Source organism: Panthera onca, chromosome A1, assembly GCF_046562875.1.
Source record: "Panthera onca isolate mPanOnc1 chromosome A1, mPanOnc1 haplotype 2, whole genome shotgun sequence".
Lineage (NCBI taxonomy): Eukaryota > Metazoa > Chordata > Mammalia > Carnivora > Felidae > Panthera > Panthera onca.
The window spans coordinates 31,506,909-31,522,751 of record NC_138339.1 but is presented as its reverse complement, the minus strand read 5'-3'; the positions used below and the strand labels follow the sequence as shown (position 1 = coordinate 31,522,751).

Below are 15,843 nucleotides of genomic sequence, written 5' to 3'. Positions count from 1 at the left end.
TCGAAAGTTAAAGAATCAAACATTTTCAATAAATCAGTTGCAAACAAAACTTTATTTTAGGTAAGCCAGATAATAATTAATATCAGTGTTTAGAATTTTTCATTATACACAAAAATTCTGATTTTAACATTCCCTCCTTCAGAGATTCCCAACCCTTCCCTAACATAGACATTCAGCCCTAGCAAATGTCCCTCAACCTTGGATGCAAATTACTATTATCTGGGGAGCTATAAAGTATGTATGTCAGTATCTAGACCTCACTCAGTTCTACTTAATTAGAATGTATTTAATTTAATTAGAATTTCTAAGAATTAGACATAAGTAGTGGTACTTTTTTAAAACTTCCTAAAGAGGTTAGAGTGGGAGAGAGCCAAAGCATTAGAGACTGTTAAAAACTGAGAACAAACTGAGGGTTGATGGGGGGTGGGAGGGAGGGCAGGGTGGGTGATGGGTATTGAGGAGGGCACCTTTTGGGATGAGCACTGGGTGTTGTATGGAAACCAATTTGACAGTAAATTTCATATATTAAAAAAATAAAAAAATAAAAAAATAAAAAAAAAATAAAACTTCCAGGTGATCCTATATGTGTCCAGGCTGGAGAATCACTATCTTTGGCTTCTTCACCCTTCTAATGACAATCAGCTGGAGTCCATTTGGTGTCTATGAGATGCCAGCCTGGCTCCATTTTAAGTAGATATGAAAAACCGCTCAAGAAAATTCAACTAGAATTTTAAACTTTTTTATTTTTAAATAGATAAACTTTTCAAGACATAAAAATCAATTTTTTAAAAAACATTATTTTTCAAAAAGCCTCTTCTATGACATTGGCCAGGCCACGTAATTACGTAGGAAGGGCTGAAAATATATAGGGAGTTTGACAATAGACAGGTTGAATTATATGGAACCTCTGATGTGTAAGCATGTTTACACTATACCTCAGTCATTTCAGTGGTTCAACATAAGTAATCACTACTTCCACTTTAACTATATTCTTGTGAAGAATCTCTTCCGTGTATGAAATATTATCATTTACTACAATGAATGTACTAGACTTCTAAGAAAGGGAACTAACTAAAAACAAAATTTAACAGAATTGTTAAGTGATGGATGAAGTCTTTGTTGTACACTATTCTTTTCAAACTAAACTAAGTGTTGTTTTATGTGTGTTCTGCCATCTTAGTCAAGGAGCCAAGGCTAAGACAGAAGAAAAAGACCCCAAGAAGCTAAAAAAGCAGGAAAAAGAAGAGAAAGACTTCAGGAAAAAGTTTAAAGTATGTCATATTTAAATATTAGACAAAGTACAAAATGCTAATGAAAAAAACAATGACTTTTAAGTACCACAATGCACTTATTAAAAGTGTAATTATAGGGGCGCCTGGGTGGCTCAGTTGGTTGGGCGTCCGACTTCGGCTCAGGTCATGATCTCGCGGTCCGTGGGTTCGAGCCCCGCGTCAGGCTCTGTGCTGATGAATCAGAGCCCGGAGCCTGTTTCAGATTCTGTGTCTCCCTCTCTCTCTGACCTTCCCCCATTCATGCTCTGTCTCTCTCTGTCTCAAAAAAAATGAATAAACATTAAAAAAAAAAAAAAGTGTAATTATAGGGGCACCTGGGCGGCCCAGTCAGTCGGGCATCCGACTCTTGGTTTTGGCTCAAGTCATGATCTCACGGTTCATGGGTTCAAGCCCTGCATCAGGCTCCATGCTCTTAGCTAAGAGCATGGAGCCTGCTTGGGATTGTCTCTCTCCCTCTCTCTCTGCTGCTCCCCCATTCATGTGAGCATTCTCTCTCTCTCAAAATAAATAAACTAAAAAAAAAATTTTAAGTGTAATTATCAATATGAGTTATCCATCCTAACTCCTTTATTTACTACAAAATTTAGATTTGAATTTATTTTATAACAAATTAAGTGAAGTCTCTCATACATGCACTATATATGCTGCAATAATCATTTACATTTAGTTGTTCTTTGAACTTTAGTAAGAGGATAATCTAAAACTAGAATGGATAAAACAAAGATATGATGTATATGTAATGGAATATTAATTATGAAAAAGAAGGAAATCCTGCCACTGTGACAACCCTAAGGGCCTTATGCTAAGTGAGGTAAGTCAGAGAAAGACAATACTCTGTAATATCACTTATATGTGGACTCTTCAAAGGCCAAACTCACAAAAACAAGGTACAGTGATAATTACCAGAGGCTGGGGTGGGCGGATGGAGGAGATATTGGTCAAAGGGGTACACACTCTCAGTTTTGAGATGAACGAACTTTAGGGGTCTCAGGTATAGCCTGGTGATTATAGTTAGCAATACTGTCTTATATACTTGGAAGTTGTAAAGAGAGTAAATCTTAAGTGTTCTCACCACAAAAAGTGGTAACCATGTGAAACGATAGAGGTGTTAGGTAAAGCTACACTGCTAATCATTTTTCAACGTATGAGTGTATCAAATCAACACACGTGTACACTTAAAATTTTTTTAATTTTAAAAATAATGATTATATTAGTTTCGTGAGATTATGAGTAGCTTTTCTCTCGAAAATTTTTCTGTAATGCTTTTACGTTATTTTTTGCTTGTTTGGCAAAGACTTTTTTTGTTTGTTTGTTTTTTTTGTTTTTTGAGAGGGAGAGAGAGAGAGACAAGCAGGGCTTACCTGAGGCCGGGCTCCAGCTCACCCGACGCACGATCAAACTCACGAACCATGCGTGAGATCATGACCTGAGACAAAAGTCAGATGCTTAAACAACTGAGCCACCCAGGTGCCCTAGCAAAGACTTTCTTAATAAATCTGTCAGTAAATGGATTACTTTAATAATACACATCAATCAATAATATAAATGTTTGTATTTTTCCAGTATGATGGTGAAATTAGAGTTTTATATTCAACCAAAGTTGCACCCTCCTTAACTTCTAAAAGGTGGGGGACCAGAGATCTACAGGTGAAGCCCGGTGAATCTCTCGAAGTTATACAAAGCACTGATGATACGAAAGTTCTCTGCAGGAATGAAGAAGGGAAATGTAAGTCACTGCTTACTCTTTGTCAATATGGCATTCCAGGGTTTAATAATCAGACACGTTTTCCTGATCACCCCTGTTTTATTAACTTTGTTTTTTCTATGCTTTATGAATTGTGGAAAACATTAAGAAACTAGAGATTTGCGGTGCTGAAATCAGCGTATCTTATTTTCATCCTTTATCGTTTCTCACCTGCTATATTCGGCACTGTGGTGCCAAAGTAATGCCAAATTAGTACTTCCCAAAATGCAGTCCCACAGACCACCAGCATCAGAAAACCCTTTGTGTATTAAAATCACAGTTGCCTGGCCCCACTCTTGACCTGCTAAGTCATGAGCTCTGGGGGGTGGCAGATGGAACCTGTGATCATAAGATCCCTAGCTTATTCTTAAGTATACTGAAGCAAGAACCACTGTGCTAAGCAGTGAGTGGCTCTTGCTGTCATCTGGTTTTGAAATTATACAGCACATGTCACATGCAGAATTTCCAGTTTTCCTACCTTGCAAATTTACTTGTTTTCATTTCCTATGTGGACACACTTAATACAACATACTCTTCCAAATGAACACAAGAGAGTCCCTGTCTTCTTTGACTTTATCAGCTATTAAAACTGACAGATGGAAATGTTTTTGTCAAACTTGAAAAAGAAGCTTATTTCACTTAAAGTCCGGGGAAGAGTAATTCAAAATTATGTGCCCTGTATTTAAAATAGAATGGTCAGTGTGGCTGCCCCATATCAGCTTGGCCAGTCTGTGTGGAAACATGAACTCTGAGTCGAATTTTAATGACAGGAAGGTGACTCAGGGACAGGAACTGAAATGGGAGTTTTAAGAATAAAACCAGTGACTCAAGGTTGGGGAAATGGATCTAAAGTTATCATGGAGGAGGTGTGGTTGGCTTTCAAAAGGAGAAAATGGAATGTGGATACAAAGGATAAAAGGCATGAGTAGTGTAGTATTAACACTCAAAGGTCACTGGAGATAATGTGTAGACAGTGCTCCAGGAGACAAAGAAAACCCACATCCACACTAGCATTTGTGAGGATGCAACGCAAGGAATAGCTTTAAATGCAGAAAAACTCTATGCATTAAAGGGTCAGAAAAAATATTTAAAAGTTTAAAAATTTTGGAGGGCACCTGTTGGGATGAGCACGGGGTGTTGTATGGAAACCAATTTGACAATAAATTTCATATTAAAATAAATAAATAAATAAATAAATAAATAAATAAATGTTTAAAAATTTTAAAAAGTATGAAGTAAGTTATGATTAATATATCAGCCTGAATATTTACATGATGACTATGATATTAATGTGCGGAAATTCTCATGACACAATAGAAAGAGAAGGAAGAAGCCTGCTTCATGTGGGATAGGACTTATACCCATATCAAAAAATTATGTAAATAAAAGAAATTATCTAAACAGCCAATAGCGGCTGATTGAGGTGATGAGCCTAAGTGAACCTGTTTTCTTTTCTCTGCTTTTTCATAAGAGAAAATTATCCTAGTACTTGTCATGTGGCCCTTTCCCCAGGGCACAAGCCTCAGACCAACCTTGCCACGCTGTCCTGAGATTCTTGTCTTTAGCAACTAATCCCATCTAAAGCAATGGTCTTCAGTTTGAACGTACATACACCTCACATGAGAATCTTGTCAAAAACGCAGATTCTAATTCAGTAGGTCTGAGATGAGGTGTAACATTCTGCATTTTACCAAGTTGCCAGGTAATTGATGCTGAGGTTCACGGAACAAACTCTTGAGTAACAAAGGTGTAAATGACCTCATCAACAACTTGTATAGATGTAGATGAGCAAGAAGATATGGCACCAGAAACAGAAATTTGAAAGAGACCCTTAACTTCCTAGAAGCCAGTGGACCTTAAGAATGAAGAAAATAGGGACGCCTGGGTGGCTCAGTCAGTTAAGCGTCAGACTTGGGCTCAGGTCATGATCTTGTGATTTGTGAGTTCAAGCCCCACGTCGGGCTCTGTGCTGATAACGCGGAGCCTGCTTCCGATTCTGTGTCTCCCTCTCTCTCTGCCCCTCCCCTGCTCTCACTCTGTCTGTCTCTGTCTCAAAAATAAATAAACATTCAAAAAAAAAGAATGAAGAAAATAGTAACTACTCAGGGATGATTTTGTAATCTGCTATCCCTTCCTATTTGGATACATTAATTCTGAATACTGCTATGAATACGGGAGGGCTACTACCCTCTTAGCATTTATCATCAGTTAAAAACGAGAAGTGGAAAGATTACATGAAGTGCCGATAGACAACAATCAAGGGTTCCATGTAACTTTTATCATTTGTTTCTGGTGCAATACCAAGTGCACTTTACAATTCCTAAGCTCACTGATAACTAATTCAAGTCTTAGGTGATTTGGGGTCCATCCCAAACAGAATGGAAACCTGATGATTAAACCAGTAGCACTTGTGTACCTGTTGCTTTTTATTTAGATACTTTCTTTGGCTGGGCTTTGTCTTAGCTTGGCTTCCCCATTTAGGAGGTGATTCTGGGAAAAAATCATGCGCAAGTAGAAAAGTTGACAGGAAGAGAAAGGCAGTCAACAAAGCCTTGTTATGGAAAAGGTTGCCACTTGAATAATTGGAGCTTATTCCAGTTAGGAACTCAGAGTGGCAGTGTTATCCCACCCAGTGGGAAATAAATCGCGATGCTTATACATCAACTCCTGTCCATGTGAAGTTGAAGCCTAACTCCTGGGCAGGTGGTGAGCCACTCAGGATACTGGGCAAGCTGACGAAGAGCTTTGAAGCCAAAGAAAAGAAATCTGTTTAAAAAAAAAAAAAATGCAAGTGCTGTCAGTTGAAAGTTGAGTGAACCAAAGTCACTGGTGTGGTGAGGGTGAAGGTCTATGGGCAAGGCCACCTGGAGCATCTATTGTTACCTTTCATGTTAAGCATTATTCCAAATTTTAATTATCATATCTGCTTAATTTCACTTTTATTTTGCCAAATTTCCTGCTTTTCTTAATTTCTCTAAACCTCCTGCTTATTCCTTCCTTGAACTGGATCCTTGATGTTCTTAGTTTCCCTAATTTCTGATCCATTCTTCATGTACGTCTATAGGATTTGGGATAATTGTGTAGATTTAACCCTTCTTCATCTAGATTATTGCAATAGCCTTTCAAATGATATGTCTACCTTACTGTTACTCTCATCCAATCCACCTGCCACACTGTTGTTCAAATATTTTTTTAAAAACACAAAGTCTTTAGGCTAATACATAAAACTCTTTAGATCTGTCTTCAGGCTCATCAACTATTCTCCATCTGCAACTGACACTCCAAAAATATATATCACTTCCTTGTCATTCCCTGAATATGCCATGCTATTTTATCTTTCTGTGCTATTTCATTCTACTTCGAATGCCCATAACTGTCTATTTTTTTATTTTGAAAGAGAAACTATTTATTTTGAACTATTAATAACTATTAATAACTATTTTGAACTATTAATAACTATAAACAAAACTATTTATTTTGAAAGAGAGAGAGATCATGCAAGTGGGAGAGGGGCAGAGTGAGAGGGAGAGAGAATCCCAAGCAGGCCCCACACTCAGCGCGCAGCCGGACACGGGGCTCGATCTCCCATAGCGTGAGATCGCAATCTGAGCTGAAATCAAGAGACAGATGCATAACCGACTGAGCCACCCAGGTGCCTCCCTACTTGTCTATTAACAACAATCCATTTGTCATCTAAAATTGGGAGCACATCCACTCCCTGCTCCCCAGTCACCAATCACAGTTCATCTCTCCTCTGTCCCACCATGCTATGGCTTTTGTCCCTGTAATTGTCCTTACCGTTTTACCAATCTATTATTCTTATTAGCCTCTGAGCTTGAGAGTAGCTTCACTGAAATGTTCTCAACATTGTATTGCCAGTACATCTCCTGGTGCCTGGCACCTTGCTCAGGGCTGGCTTACTAAACTGAATGTAACAATTTGGAGATTGCAGTTGGAAAACCAGATGAAAGTCTGACATATAGACACAAACAGGAAGAAGTCTATGGAATAGTTTCACTTGTTAGAAGACAGAAGTTCTCCATCTTAGCTTTAGTGATGTGGTTTGCTTGTTATGTATCATTTAGGGGATTTTAAATCTTTCAGTTCCTTTTTTCTACATCTGACCGCCATAAAGGCATTTGCAATCCAACACCATGGTAACCCTGACATTTTCCTTACTTTCCATTCTTCAATCCATCAGAGAAAAGAAAGCATAGTTTACTTCAACTTATTTTGTAATGGTAGAAATTAGAGGCGAAAGCATGAACAATAATCTCTTCCCATTGTGGAGTGGAGTACAAGCCACTTTCACAAGCATTATCACATTTGATCAGTTCACCCACTGACTTATGGAAACACATATCGCAGAGGTGTTGAGATCTTAAATATGTATTTCTGGCACATTCCCCAATGTTTAGAATTTCTCACTAATATTTGCACATATTCCACAACTCAATGTCTCATAAGCTGTGGGTTTTTCCACCTCCTGTCACCAGAGAAAAAATTTTCTATAAAAAGTGTGGAAGGAGACATGAACTGAATTATTTGTGGTTAAAATGTTCTCCATTTCCTTTGGGCATCTAAGAAAGGGGAATTTCAAAGAGAGTTTGGATTTTCTCAAATCCACTTGATCATTTCTTTCCTTAAGTTATTTTGTTTTCAGTTTAATATAAAACATGCTCACTGAAGAAAATTTTTTTAATTCAGAAATTTTAAAAGTCTACTGATTTGAAGCCCTAGAAATAAATAGAGAGAGACAGAGAGAAAGAAGAGAGGGAGAGAGAACATTTCTATAACACAAGGCTAATAATTTATACCTAGTCTTATACACAGTGTTTTATTTTTTTCTGTCTGTTATATTATGACCATGTTTCCTTGAAGTCAGATATTATTCCATTTGCTGAGGTAAATCTATGCAACATGATTTTATTGTTTTTAAACTGTGTGAAGCCAAGTTGAGTAAATTTAACTTTATATCTGAACTTGTTAGAACAAATGAAATAATAAAAAATATTACTTTTTTTGTTGCTTATTACTAAGTAAAAAATTTGGAAACATTAGAATGAAGATATTTTCTACTTTTCCAAAGATGATTTTGTATTTCCTTCATAATTTTATTCACAACAACCTTCTGGAAGGTGAGTCAATCCTGAGAACTGGCACATGTAAGGCATGGGTATTACTTTCTCAGTTAGCTCTAACCCACCGCATAATTCAGAACATTTGTTTCAAGCCACTGTTCTGCTTTATGAATGTGAAGTTTCCAAATAATAAATTCATATTTTGTGTGAGAATCCGTGGTACGCCAGCACCCACAGTAAACATGGCGACCGTTCTACGTGGTATGGAGCCATGATGACTTTTTTGTTCATTTCCTTCATATTTTTCATTAATTTTCCTTATAATGGATGTACATGGAACAGTTAAGCAAGGAGATCATTTTTCTACTGCAAAAAAAAATTATTTCTAGGGACTATAATGGGGAGATTATATAAAATATAAAAATTCATGGTAAGTCACTTGTTTTTACACTGTCATGAATCATGCTTTTAAGAGAATGAAGTTTTAGAGATTTTTAAAGGTACTAGACATCAAAACCTATGCTCTATTAAAAGTCATTAACCCTGTAAAGATGCTATACAATAGTAATTTTACAGCTAATGAGCCCCAAATTATCACATCACTTCAGAAAGCTAAAATAGAGGAATACAGTACATCCCACACCGCATGTCCTTGATACATGTTTCTGAGATAATGTTCACAATCAGTCATATTTATTTATCTCACACACACAAGCAACAGCAACAGCAGAGCATTCAACAAAAGAGAAAGCCATTCCTTAGAGCTCTCACACAGGCAAGATATAGGAGGAAATGTAATAGGGGCTTTAGAATCTAGAAGAATATGTATTTTATAATTAATTTTGTGAAGACAGGCTATTAAGCCGTATATCATGAGTTACTAACTTTGGTCATGTGAAGGACTGTTTATTGCTTACTTATAAATTTTAGCATAAATGAGTTTTTGAAAGTAGATTATCTAAAAGCACAGGAAAATAGAAAACTTTAAGATCCAAAAATGGTGATTATATTCTCTTTGTTTTGTTCTTTATTTCCTTTAATATTATAAAGACTAAAAAAAAAAAACCAGAAATATATTCAATGCTGGAGTAAGTCCAACCTCTGGCAGCCGTTTATAATCTCTTAAACATTTTCCTAATTTTGTATCTTCTAATTTTAGTTCAGAGACTTTGCAAAGCCTGAACAGCTCACAATGAGATTACCTCCACTGTAAAAGCTTCAGCTCATACATGTCATTTTTTTAAATTATTAATTTAAACATGAATATATCATGAGAACACTTATTATTGTATTCTTTTATTTCCCAATTTTTAAAAAAAATTTAGTGTTTATTTACTTATTTTGGGGAGAGACAGAGAGTGTGAGCAGGGGAGGGGCAGAGAGAGAGGGAGAGGGAGAACCCCAAACAGGCTTTGTGCTGTCAGCACAGAGCCCGATGGGGGGTGGCTCAGAGTCATGAAACTATGAGATCATCACCTGAGCCAAAACCAAGAGTTGGATGTTTAATCAACCAAGCCACCCAGGCGCCCCTATTTCCCGCTCTATTCTAAGGAAAAAAATTCAAACATAAGCAGAACCACCAATTTTAACTAGTGGGGAGTTTGTGACCATTACTGTCTATAGAGCACTCTTCACATTTTATTTTAGCCCCAAACATCAGTACAGGTACAGACAGATTTCAGCTATTGGGACCTTGACACAAAATCCACAATTTCTTCTAAAAACTTGTTATCTGCACAGATTTTCTCTTTTGAGAGACACATATAGATTGAATTTGTGAGAGACAAGCTTATTCCCCTTTAAAAATGGTGTTAAATTATGATATATACCTTAATTTTTTTTAGAAGTCTGTTAACATGAAATCGATAAAAGAACTGTGATATAAAAGAAACCAAGGATGTTAATTTTAGATGTTCTTACATTAATAATTTTTCCTACTTTTGCTTTAACTGAAATAAAAAAGGAAGGCATAACAAGGTCTGACTTTTCGTACTCTGAGGAAAATATTACATTATTGGTCTTTTATCATTTTGACGTATGCTATATTATTTCCATACTACAGGAATTCAAAGAAAACCTTGATTTTTCCTTTTCCAAATAGGATTTTAATAAAGTTTTCATTAAAAAGTGGTGAATTTCTTGGGGCGCCCAGGTGGCTCAGTAGATTGAGCGTCCAACTTCAGCTCAGGCGATGATCTCGTGGTTCGTGGGTTCAAGCCCCATGTCGGGCTCTGTGCTGACAGCTCAGAGCTTGCTTTGGATTCTCTACCCTCCTCTCTCTCTGCCCCTCCCCTGCTCATGTGCACGTGCCCTCCCTCTTTCTCTCTCTCTCTCTCTCTCATAAAAATAAATAAGCATTAAAAAAATATTTCTTAAAAAAGTGGTGAATTTCTTGGTAAAATATTTCGATGGAGTTCTTTTTACCCTGGAATATTTCAAGGAAAAATTCATTTTCTTAAGTTTTAATCTAGAGTTTCACTTGTATGATCCCAGCTTTTTTAAAAAATGTTTTTGCATGTTAAGTCAATGGCGATATGACATCAGTGTGTCTAAGTAAGTTTATTATCATTTGTATTAATCTTTGTCTATGAGTTTCCTGATTTATAATTTTTTACACATTTACTCTAATAAAACTTATATCTAAAGTGGACCAAGCCCAATAGATTGATTCAGTGAAAGAATTTAGAGGCTATATTGACAAGGCAGTAAATGGTACCAATCTCAAGCATACAGTAGTGTTTAGGTGCCAATCCAAAACTACGAATTCCAAATGTTAGTAATACTAATTAAATGTCAGCAGACATTTTTTTTTTTCAGGAAAAATCGTTTATATTTTTTCTTAGGATTATTTTGCACAATAGAGGCGCAGATAGGTACTCAAAAAAAATCTTTGCTTTCTTGCATAAAATGGGTCTATTTTCTATTTAACAGGGAATCACTAGACTGCCTGGTATGTGTTCTTCTAATAATGTTTTGTTTCAAAAACAAAATTAAATTTAAGAAAGGGAGGTGTGCCTGAGTGGCTCAGTCAGTTGAGTTTCTGACTCTTGATTTCGGCTCAGGTCCTGATCTCAGATCATGGGATCAAGCCCTGTGTCAGGCTCTGCAAAGGGTGTAGAGACTTTTTAAGATTCTCTCTCTTTCTACCACTCTGGCTCGCTCACTGACTCTCTATAAAAAATTAGTTTAATTTAAAAACTAATGATCTGATTCACGAAAGATGAAAAGGCATGGTCAAATGGCAAAAGCAGCGGTGGAAGATCTTCCACACTGGGCATACAAACCATTCCATCCTCCCCCAAGTAATCACCAGATTGCTGAGCTGAGAAGGGAGTTGAACACGGTTTTGACTCCGTTCAACCTAATCACATTTTATAAGTTAAGGTTCTGATCGGTGGTATTTGGAATACCTATTTATGAACTACTTTTGTATTTGGAGAAACTGCATATTCTTCACAAGACTGGGGCACATGGATAACACCTCGAAGAAATAGGGTAAAATGTGGAAATGTGGAAGAGGCTTGTGTGCCAACTTGCAGTAACTTAAGATAGTTTGTTTCTCTTTAAGGGGAAAGAGTGTAAGCGGAGGAAAAGAGAGGTGTAGGAGAGAGAGAGAAAAGTTAGAAAAGGAGAAGAAAGGAAGGAGAGAAAAGTGGACACAAGTAAGAAAAATAGATCATATTTGGAGATAGATCTAATTATTCAGTATATCAGATCACATTACATCATATTAGTTATTCCATTCTTTTTCACTTTCTTAAAAGAAACAGTAAAGATTTTTCAATGCTGTACTATTAATAAAATTTACTTTTCTTTTTTTTCATAGATGGTTATGTTCTTCGGAGTTACTTGGTGGATAAGTAAGCTCATTTCCTTCTACTACTATACTTATAAAAAGAATCCTGTGCTCTTCTTTAAGAAAGATTCCTAATATCATTTAAATAATACAACCTACTAAACTATCATAAATAAATTTTAAAACAATATGCTATACTAATGTCAATATCGTAATACCTAATAAAGTTAAGGTTTTCATAAAGTGTTACTCTTCTAAATAGACAAGAACCCTTCTCATTCATGAGTATACAGTTCACATTCATTGGAGACAGACATGGCAAACATTGGAGACAGGTCAAAACCACTAACACTTTCATAAGTATTTTGCCTTTCACTTATTGATTAATGCAGTTGGTTGAATTGAATTAATCAGGGACCAATTAGTATCTACACAATAGGTGCTAATGTCACCTGTTAGTAATTTGGCCCCCAGTTGAGGGCTTTTCTTTACTCACACTAGGCATAGTAGAGTATTAAGTTGTCTTTTTGGAAGCATGCCCAAAAAAAGTCGTCAATGTTTCTTCTATTCTTATGAATAAGATGTTGTCACAGCCTGTTACCAGTGTGCTGTTAGAGTCCCCCCTCAAACGTTATAAGATACTGTTCCAAGCATATCAGTGCAAGAAATGACCTCCATTATCAGGTCATATGCCAACATAAAGATTTACAGAATTCTGCATTATAATAAAGTCAAGGAAGGTTCACAAAGTATATCCATAAACAACCGACACTAATCAGAAAGAGACAAATCAATGCCAAATGCTTTGTCAGAAAACTAGTAAAGAGTCAAAAGAAAGATAATCATAATATATTTATTTTTCTCAGAACCTTAATCACGATGGTAGGCAAGGGACTTTTCTATTTTATGAAAGATACAGATTTCAAGAAAGAATATGTGGCAAACCATAGGACCACATCTTCATCAGTGATTATTACAGGATGATTAAGAGAGAATTTAGAAAGTATACTCTAAGTAATTATTGGTTCACCATCTATTGAAGTGAATTGATACTTAATGTTTATTGAATGAATGATAGGAAAATCTGTCCTCTTTGCATTTATATCAGATTTCCAAGAGCCAAACTCTCCCTCAGTCTCAGAGGATCCAAACAGAAGACATAGGCAACTCATAGCATCTGCCATAGTAGCCCCAACTTGGAGGGCCTGCTGCTGCTTCCATGATAAAAGCACAGAGGCAGTACAGGAACCCAAAACGGGTCTGGTCTGACAGTCACCTTGTGTTTCTGAACTTTGAAACTGTAGCCTACACTTCAAGGCTATATTAGCATTTATAATACTTTCTATTTTAATTACTTATATATCATTATTTCCTCCATTAGACTGTAAGCTTCTTGAAATCAAAGCTTGTATCTCATATTTATTTTATTTTTATTTTTATTTTTTAAGCTTATTTTTATTTTTGAAAGAGAGGGAGCAAGCAAGGAGGGGAGGGGCAGAGAGGGGGACAGAGGATCTGAAGCAGGCTCTGTGCTGACAGCAGAGAGCCCAACGTGGGGCTTGAACTCACGAACTGTGAGATCATGGCCTGAACTGAAATCAAGAGTCGGACACTTAACCAACTGAGCCACCCAGGCACCCGTATCTCACTCATATTTATATCTCCTGGTATATAGGAGGGATTCAGTAGGTATGTAAAATAGAATATTTCACAAAGATTCAGGACCAAGTAAAACCAAAATATGTAAAAGTCGCTAGAACTATTATTATGCATGTAACCTATAACTATAAATATTTTTAGAATTATATGACATAAGAATCATCATAATAATCACATCTTGGCTACTCATTTTGTCACTAATATTTACATATCTTATAATTAATATTTACAAATTATAATTAGAAACATGCAAAAATGGTGCACCTACTTCCTATGCCAAATGTATTCTATTTCATTCAACATTTGAAGTTCAAGTAAAAGTATAAATCTGATATTAACAAATATAAAGAATCCACGGGGCACCTGGTTGGCTCAGTCAGAGGAGCACATGACTTGATCTCGAGGTTGTGAGTTCAAGCCCCATGTGGGGTGTAGGGATTACTTAAATAAATACATTTTTTAAAGAAATCCATTAGGGCCCCCAGTGGAGTATCATGCCATGATTTTTCAGCTTGTTCAGTTCAACAAACTTAATAAGCTTTTCTTACCAGATATAGCTGTGTGCTAGGCACATGGTTGGATCCAAAGATGATAAAGCATGGTGTATGTTCTTGAGGCACGTTTCCATTATTTTGTGTGTCTATGATATGGAATAAGTTGTGGGTTTTTTGGTTATTTTTAGAATAGAACAGAAGATTAGGCTAAGCCAACGAAAGACAATGTAAATGAATATGAAGTTTTTTCCCACTTATAAAAGCATAACATGTAACTTCTCAGCCTTAAATGCTTTATTGTGTCATATAAAATCATATGATTAACTTTTTAATCTAAATATTGCCTTAATGTTAAGACGATACCTTCTTTAAGATAAAAATTATTTTCTGCATTTACAGTGATGGAGAGATCTATGATGATATTGCTGATGGTAAGTTTCACATGGCACCCACCGCAGAGAACAGTAACAGTGAATTCATTCTTACAAATACTAAAAATAGCTTGCTGGATAAATTAGAGCTTTCTAATCTGATCAGAATTTGAATCACTTGAAAACGTTAGGAAAGGTAAATGCCATGGTATAATTTTAAAAAATTATCTTTGCACATGACTGAAAATCAAGCAAGAATCTTATGTATTTTCTTTGAAAACAGAAGTATGAAAATAATTGGTGAGTATTAATTATACCATTAATCTTACTATGAATTACTTTCATACGCAAAAATACGCATACTTGACCAATTAGTAGGTACTTATTTTATAACCTATAATGCTCATTAATATTCTCTTAGCATCACATATTTATAAATTAAGATCTAAAAAATTAATCTCAACTGAAATGATACATGGAGTTAATCATGTGGTCTTTTAGTTTCCTTTTAAACATGATTCTTGCTGGATTTTAACATCTTTAATCTCAATTAGAATAACTACCAAAGAGTACATTTAAATGCCAGATAAAATACTCCTGAGTCTAATTTTGATAAAGAGTAAATCTATCCAGAAACTCTGTTAGGATTGCATACCGAGCAATGAACATATAGGGTCTTCCATTTAACTACTTTTTCATAAAGTGAGCCAGTTCTACATTTTTTAAATCCTAAATCAGAGGAGTGTGAATCACCCACATTTCTAACCTTGGAACACTTAGAAGATATGTGTTCTATATAACTACATTGAAATTCGTTGTTGTTGTTTTTTTTTTTCAGGTTGCATCTATGACAATGACTAGGTCTCAGCTATGTTCATTCTGCCGTGTTCATTTGACGCCAGTATGAAATCTGAGCTTTAGCTGACCTATTATTGGATATCACAGAAAATGAACTCCGAAACGACTTATTACCATTTGTTTTAAAATTCTGATTATCTTTACGAAATTTTGAAACTTTGGACTTAGAAAATGATCTTAACATCTTGGAAGACTGCGTCAATGAGATGTAGAATTATTAAATATTCCATTTCTGCCTCAGCAACAATTATGAAGGCGCTTCTCTGAGACCATCAGTAGACCTTCCCTTCCTAAAAAAAAAAAAAAAAAAGAAGAAGAAATGACTGTGTTGTCTAAAGAAACATGAGGACAAAGAATAAAGAAATATAAGGAAGGAAATTTTAAGACATTCCACAAGAAGGAAAACCATTGTTTGAACCGCTAATTATGATTGTATCTTATATTCTTCATTCAAAGTATCTATCTTGAAAAAGGTAGAACTTGCTGGAGGGATAAATGTTTTCAAAAATTATAGCTGTAGCAGAATTTTTGTATAAAGATTGCCCCTG

General features: G+C 35.7%; 1 protein-coding gene across 5 annotated transcripts in view; it reads left to right on the top strand.

Annotated features, from left to right (window-relative positions):
* FYB1 (FYN binding protein 1) overlaps positions 1-15,615 on the top strand; it is a 161,895-nt gene extending 146,280 nt beyond the window's left edge. For all 5 annotated transcript variants that reach the window (XM_078445107.2, XM_060637630.3, XM_060637637.3 and 2 more), the window contains 5 exons: positions 1,181-1,271; positions 2,856-3,018; positions 11,944-11,977; positions 14,466-14,497; positions 15,276-15,615. In XM_078445107.2, the coding sequence (XP_078301233.1) occupies positions 1,181-1,271; positions 2,856-3,018; positions 11,944-11,977; positions 14,466-14,497; positions 15,276-15,298 (343 nt within the window). In that variant the 3' untranslated portion in view covers positions 15,299-15,615. The remainder of the gene's footprint in view (positions 1-1,180; positions 1,272-2,855; positions 3,019-11,943; positions 11,978-14,465; positions 14,498-15,275) is intronic.
* The last annotated feature ends 228 nt before the right edge of the window (positions 15,616-15,843 follow it).